General features: G+C 42.1%; 1 protein-coding gene across 1 annotated transcript in view; it reads right to left on the bottom strand.

Annotated features, from left to right (window-relative positions):
• The window catches only part of LOC102384911 (ATP-binding cassette sub-family A member 8-like), a 65,734-nt gene that overhangs the window by 25,105 nt on the left and 33,156 nt on the right, over positions 1-7,473 (bottom strand). Inside the window, exons 29-39 of the mRNA XM_025196231.1 lie at positions 7,203-7,323; positions 6,222-6,339; positions 6,024-6,115; positions 5,018-5,196; positions 4,226-4,301; positions 3,151-3,245; positions 1,559-1,678; positions 1,240-1,380; positions 860-939; positions 707-762; positions 7-81 (exon numbers count right to left, since the gene is read on the bottom strand). Of these exons, the coding sequence (XP_025052016.1) occupies positions 7-81; positions 707-762; positions 860-939; positions 1,240-1,380; positions 1,559-1,678; positions 3,151-3,245; positions 4,226-4,301; positions 5,018-5,196; positions 6,024-6,115; positions 6,222-6,339; positions 7,203-7,323 (1,153 nt within the window). The remainder of the gene's footprint in view (positions 1-6; positions 82-706; positions 763-859; positions 940-1,239; positions 1,381-1,558; positions 1,679-3,150; positions 3,246-4,225; positions 4,302-5,017; positions 5,197-6,023; positions 6,116-6,221; positions 6,340-7,202; positions 7,324-7,473) is intronic.

Below are 7,473 nucleotides of genomic sequence, written 5' to 3'. Positions count from 1 at the left end.
CTGAAATAGGTTTTGTTCAAAATTTCCATCCAAATCCAGATCAGAGTTATCCTTCTGCTCTCGGGAAAGTTCTAGGACCATCTGTAACAAACAAGAACGAAGAGTCTCTAGTTATTTCTCAGAGCCAATAACAAGTATATATAATAATGATGATTATTTTGGTACAGGCAATGTCTAGGCTTGCAAGCGTCCAAAAGAAGAACCTCATTCAAAACCAGGCTCTCTACTCATCCAGATTCACACTTCGCACAAGCAACATCCAATTGCCCTGTGATTCAGTTCACTAGGGCTTGGCCCAATGCTTGGGAATGCCTGTCATCCTCTGTAAAGGTCTGCAGTTTTTGTTCACGTTCACTTTTACATAGAGTACAGAAGACATAATTCAAACCAGGTCTTTGTAGATGCAGGGTCTACCCAGAGGCCACTTTCCCTAGTACACTGGTCTGCAACATGGGAGTGAAGGGGAAGTGAATCCAGGAACGTGAAGGGGCATTTTCCATCCTTTTACCTTGACATATAACTATAGAGCATACACTGTGCTCTGAGCCTGATTAATGCAATGAATATTGTTCTTTTATCTAAATCTAATAAGTGCATGCTGTTGCCTTCAGTGTTCCCTCCAAATTTCTGCAATTTGGGCAAATTGTGCACGCATGTTCCTTTATCACACACACAAAATCCTGTGTGTAAGTTCAAAATCACATACCTGTGATAAAGTGTTCAAGGAGAAGGTGTATTCCTCGAAGCCGACGGATCTTTTGGCTGTGGAGACATGAAAAAAAATGGTTAAAAATATTCTCGAGTCATACAAATCCTTGCATGAGTGACTCTTTTCTTCTATGAATAATTTCATTCCTACCTCTCTCCATCTTAGAGAAAGCCTGGGACAGTGGCAGGGCATCTTCCATTGGTACCTTGTAGACCAACAAAGAAGAAAACCTAGAAGAAACAAAAAAATGAATCTGTCAGTCTGTGTCTATCAAGAATCAACACCTGGGGGCTGGAATGGAAGGGCACTTCATTGCCTGGCCAGGTGATGGGCCAGATATCATGACAATCTCCAGTCAGCTAGTCCTCTGTAGATGGGGACCCATCCATGTCTTCCAAAATACAGGCTCTTTATTGAGCTGGGACATTGGTTGCGGTCTGCTCTAGTGAGAATACAACTAGGATATAATGAGTCACTTCACAAGGAGCCAGCCATGAATCACTGAAACCTAGAGCAGGTTTGGCAGTTACCGCTCCTGGCGAGCTGCTTGTGGGAAGATCCTCAGAATCTCTGTGTGGAGCTGATCAGCTTGCCCAGAGTCCTTCAATTTAATCTCCAGTAGGTAACTTTTACCAAACTTGCTTTTCAGGTACTGAATGGAGCCAATGCACCTGTCAAGACAAGGAAGCAGCACAATGTGACACATAGAGTAGCAGACAAAAAAAAAGCTTTAATTCATGGCACACCATCCTCTTCAAAGAAGCAAGTTAAAGTAATCAATTTGCTTTCAAACACGCATCAGTTCTCTAAGGAGCATGCATTTGCTGATCTTGCTATGATATGACCTACCGGATCCAACCGGACACCAAAATGGCCACTCTGTCACACACTGCCTCTGCCTCCTCCATGCAGTGGGTTGTCAGAATGGCTCCTTGCTCCTTGCTCTTCAGTGCACTACAAATCACCTTCCTGAAAACAAAGAGGAAAAACATACATCACAGGAACAGCCAAATAAGGTTTCCAATGCACTTTCCGCTCAAAACGTTAACCTCCTTATATTATGAACTATATCAGGACACTTTGAAATAATGATTGAAAACCCCATTTATGGCCAAAATCTATTTGTGGATTGTCCTGAATTAAGATCGGCTATAGTGCTGAGCAGGTGATGGAGACCTGTAATTAATACTGTTTTCTGGATCTGCTTTAGCTGAGATGTACGTCTCCTTGTCAGCAAGACTTACTGCAGTCTTTTGATTCTACTTCAATCATTCCTTTCCTAGAAAAGAACTGTAAGTCACGCTTGGCATATGTGAGGTTGACCTCCTATAATCTTGACTTTTACACGTGGAGGAATTTTATGAATGCTTTAAAAATACCGAAACAGATATTTTTTTTTTCAGTGAAGTTTAGATTTTAACACTTTTAGTGTATTTAAGCCTTCGGCTCCTTTCCCTTGGTTATTTGATTCTTCTGTGGGATTTTGTCAGGGCAAAAGCAGGTCAAGATATTTATCTCAATAACTCCTGAAAAAGTTGGGACAAAGTTGTTTGTTTCTAAAAAGCAACCTGAAAGTATGGGGTCAAGTTATATGCAGGATCAACTTATAATGAAAATGATACTGAAGTTTGTTTCAGGTCTTACAACTTTGAATTAAACAACCATTCAAGTAGGACAAACCAGTTCAGAAGAGGATAGACAAAAACCAAAACTCTGCTCCTTGTCCTCAACAGAAACTAAGTCCCAGCTGACTGTTTTTCTAGATGATGAACGGCTGGGATGGGAACTTCCCCAGAATTGTCAATGAACCTAAAACTATGTAGAAAGCTCTGTGCCCCTGCACCTTGAACTGGAGAGTCAGAGAGAAGGCAGAAAGCATCTATATCATGACCCAACCTTCTTGCACAACAGCTGTGGAGGAGTTGGTCTGAATCAGCAGTGTGCTCATCTGCTTTGTTGCCTAATATGTTCTTGTACTGAAGCAACCTGGTGATAAACTTCAAAGCTTATAGGACGGCAGGCATCTTGGTACAAACTCAAGACAGAACTGGAGAACTTCCAAGTGAAATGCCTGAGTTCCTTTCACCTTCATCTGAAGAGTCTCATGTGAGGGCAAACAACTGTGACAAAGCTGGATCATCTCTGGCTCTGGCTCAGCACACCAAAATATGGGTTACAAGAAGATTTGCATGCTGACATACATAAAAATAAGTTCCTAAATCCATACTGATGTACTGTCAATAAAGTGTCCTTATTTTCCAAAACACTTAGAGATCACCCAGTCACAGTGACTTGAAAATCAGAACACTTCCTTAGGTGCCCAAATGTGGACATAGAAACCTAACCTATATAACCCAGTCTTCACACTCAGTACTTCTGCACTGTGCAGATTTAGTTCTTATGCCAAATGTATACTAACCATTAGCACAGGCATTACTCACCACACTTGACTTTGTCCCCTTGGGTCCATTCCAGCTGATGGCTCATCCAAGAGCACAACTGTTGGATTACCCAGGAGGCTGAGTGCTAAACACAGCTAAAATGGGAGAAAGACATCAAATCAAGTTCTGGGGGTTTTTTTGTTATGACCAGGCAGCTGTTCAGAAACCAGTGCTAGTGCGCCTGGTCTAATGCATCTTGGAAAATGAAACATTTCTTTTAATTCTAATGGGAACTCTGAAATCTCTGTTTTGGCAACAAACCAAAATATATCAACTTTCTATAGAATAAAGGTTGGATTTCCTTGTCTCTGTCCTATGCCAACACCCACCCATGTCTATCATATCTGCTTGTGTGTGCATTCCCTCATATACAAGTGCACACACACCCACACACCAGTGTAAAGCTACAGTCAGCAACTTCATACTGCGACAGCTGAACAATGGACATAATCTGTTTTGAAGTCATAAGGAAAGGTCAACTGTCTGTCCAAGCTGGCATGGCTGAGACACCAATGTCTGTAGCCATCAATAGACAAGGGAATTATGTAGCCAGCATCACGTCCATCAGCCTTTGACTTCACAGTCAATCCAGGTGACCTTCTGTATAAGACCAGCGACTTAACCTCATATGTCCAGAGGTCTGGTTGGATGCCCTGGACACTGCCGCTATGCCCCACCCACAATGACGAGATGAAGCACAAATTAATGCCCAAATTCCTCATCTCGTGGAAAACAATGGGAATCTCATCCATGCAACTAAAAAGAAAATGAGGCTGTTTTAAACAATATCGTTGTTACAATGATCACCAAACAAAAATCCTTATTGTGTCCTAAACACAATTCAGCAGCTGCTGCCTTAATAGGGACACTCGTAGAGAGTTTACCTTGTTGTCCACAACATTACAAAGCAAAAATTGCTTTGAAACTATGACAGTCACATGCCATACATATTTATGTTCATTCAAATGTTCAGGGTTAACTCCACTGACTGGAGTGAAGCTTCCCCAGGTGTAAGACTTGCCTAATTAAGAGAATAACTTGGCCCAAGATCTAACACAAAAGCAGCAGAACACACCTTCCTTGTTATCCAAGCAGGTAATTCCCCAGCTGCTTTTTTAAAATACTTCTGAAGTTCCAGAGCCTTCAATATTCTGCAGAGGGAAAAGAAGTAAAATGTACATTTGGTTTCTAGACACCTAAATGGTGTCCACTTCTATGAGACTGGCAGCCAGGTGGAAAGAGTCAGCTGCTTCTTCTGGGCTTGTTAACTAGGTACCATGGGAAAATTCACACCCAGGGAAGGACACTGGGGTTCTCAAAAGAGAAGCCAATTTTAACTTTTCAGCAGGTAGCTCCTGCCAGCATTTTTTTTAAAGGATGAATCTGCATAAGGAAAGTCATTTCAAGCTGGCAGTCCCTGGCAGCACAGAAACATTTTCCTAATAAAATTGACTACTACAAATAATCATGTTGTAACCCAGAAGTGGCCAATCTGCAGCATGAGTGTCACAAAAACATAGGGAGCTTCTACGTGAGGCATGTACCAGATCAGAGAGGGGGCAGGGAGCAGAAAGCAGATCAGGCAAGGGAAGGAGATCAGATTGGCACTTGAGGAGGGCATGAGGATTGGTGTCATGCCTGATAAAAAGGTTGCTCCCCACTGTAATAAGTCTGAACTCAGCTTAAGTGAGCAAGTTTGTGTGGGCAAAGCCAAGAGAGAAGCCTGCTCTCCAAAAGTTCTATAAAAAATTGCTTCCTTTGTTTTATTTAAGCGAGGGATCTAGCTCTGAGGGATTGTAATCCCTTGCTCTCTGTGCCCTGTCATGCGGAGATACAAAATATTACCAAAAATAGTTTCTATCCATACCGAAAGATGGTGACTGCAGCATCTTCTTTCCTCAGCCCTTTCACTGCTGCATACACCTCCAGATGCTCCTGCACAGTCAGGGTTGGCCAAAGAGGGTTCTCTTGAGGGCAGTAGCTTAGGAAGCCAGGGGCGCTGGCTTCCAGTTGAGATTCAGCTGCACCCTTCCCCTTTGCCAGCACCTGCACAAACAATCAGATATTCTGTCCTTGCAGTAGTGGATGCAGGATTGTGCAAAGGTTTGGGTGGAGGAAGAGTAAAGTCAGCACAGTGAGTTCACTGTACATGTGCTGGCTGGTTGAGACAGAGCTCTTGGCTACATATGGGGGTGCAGTTGCTCTGCTGCACCCCCTGCCCCAGATCCACACCCGTGTTCTTGAATAATCATTTGCAAAGGTACAAGAGTAGAGTTGAAATGAGAGGAAGGTCACATGGGGTTTGAGAAAGGAAGATTATTGAACAGAGGCCTAATCCCACAAGCTTGCTTACATGAGCACTCTCACTAGATCACTGAGTAAGGGTTCAACCCTAGCACAGGCTTTCCCATTTTCTGCTATGTTACTTCTTTACAGGGAAAGCAGCTGTAGATAGCCCTTGTAATGGTACTTACTGTGGCACAAGAATTAAAATTAAAAAATGCATAAGCAGCGACACATAACTACTTCCAGGTTTAGCAGAAATTGGAGATGGGCTCTTTTAATTGCTGCTTACTTGCACTGTTTAAAAGAAAATTAGCATGATGCCTGGGTGGGATGTATGCTTTCAGGTCTAGATTTGGCTTTGTATGATTCACAGAAATAAAGTTAAAATATTTTGTTACCTTACTACAAGAAAAAAAAATCATATATTAATTACATTCATGGTTATTTTTTCATCCTTTTGCACAATGCGCTAGGCTACAAGTTGGATCTCAAATATCACTTTGTTTTACTCTATTTATGGATTAGAAGTAATCACCGGGTTTTCCATTCACCCAGTTCTTTAGACTCCATTCCATTCCTCCACCCACCTGCCCAGCACTCAGTGTGGTCTCTCCAGTGATCATATTTATGGTTGTGCTTTTTCCAGCTCCACTGGGTCCCAGCAGTCCAAATATCTCTCCTAGATAAACACATACAGATTTTCAGTTAGACTTAATTTTCCAAACAGTAGCAGACACAGTCATCATTACAGTAAAAGGGAACAAGAAAACTCTTATACTTCTAACCTTCTTTCACACAAAACGAGATGTTTTTAACAGAAACTTTCTTCTTATTCTTAAAAACAGAACCGGCTTTCTTGACTTCATATTCCTTGCGTAGATTATTGACAATGATCAATGGTTTCTGGGATGAGAGTTAGGAGAAGAATAAATTCTCTTAATCATACAAGACTATACAGTTGTTCTTTTTGTTAATATAGTTGTTAATAGGCCTGTGCGAAGCAGCTAGTATTCGTTTTGGATTCGGCCAATTCGGGGGACAGCAATTCGATTTGATTGAATTTGATTTGGAGATTTGGCCGCTGCTGAATCAGCCGAATCTCTGAATCAGACAGGCCTCACCCCTGCCCGCTCTCCCAGCCCCCCTGCAGCTACCCCACCCGGCCCAGCTCCCAGCAATTAAAAAAAAAAAAAAAAAAAAAAAAAAAAAAAAAAAGCTCTGAACTCTCTGGTTCCTGCCAGGCCGGGGGTGGGGGGTAGGGTGGTGGAGGTGAGGGGCTGTTTGTGATCCCCACTGCCTCCCACTGCCCTGCGCTGCAGGCTGGGCACTGGCCACACAGTCAATTAAAGGCATGTAAGGAACCAGCCACGCAGTTATTACATCTATTTTGTGCAATAACTTTGTGACTTATTCCTTGCTTTATTGTGCCATTAACTGAATGAACATGTGGCCAGGTCAATACTTGGTTTGTCTTAAGCATAATGTTTTTCAGGGGTCTCAGAATCCTATTCCAGTGATTACTCATTTTAAATTGTCTCAGAATAAAAGTTCTGTTTAAAAGCTGAATTTTCATTTCTAATTCTATCTGATTTTTTTGTTTCTATTGAGAAAGTCAATTTCGACTCACAGGAATAAGGGGAAAAAAGAGAAGAAATAACTGGACTTCCTATTGATGTTGATATTATTTTACCTGGGTGTATCTCTGCACTACTCACACGTACATGTTGGTAAACACACAGACAGAAAAGAACAAGAGCTAGTTTTACCTCCCCCTCATGCTGAGAAGCTATTGCATGCCTAATTTTTGCCCTTTCCGTTTGAACATCTTCATCCTCCTCTTCTGGCTCTTCAGGATTCTGATGGCAAGGCTCTTTCCTTGGGGAGATTCTGTGGATCAAAAATAGCAAAATATCAAACATCGAACTTAGCAGTGCCAGTTTATGCTAGCTCTGCCCTACTGCATGCAGAATGCTTGTAAATAAGCCTGGAACAGACCCCGGCTCTTTCCTGTACCCCAATTTCTGAAATATAACAGAG

The sequence above is a fragment of the Alligator sinensis genome, unplaced genomic scaffold (assembly GCF_000455745.1).
Source record: "Alligator sinensis unplaced genomic scaffold, ASM45574v1 scaffold282_2, whole genome shotgun sequence".
NCBI lineage: Eukaryota > Metazoa > Chordata > Crocodylia > Alligatoridae > Alligator > Alligator sinensis.
The sequence above is the reverse complement of the archived record's forward strand: the minus strand, read 5'-3'. Positions and strand labels throughout refer to the sequence as shown.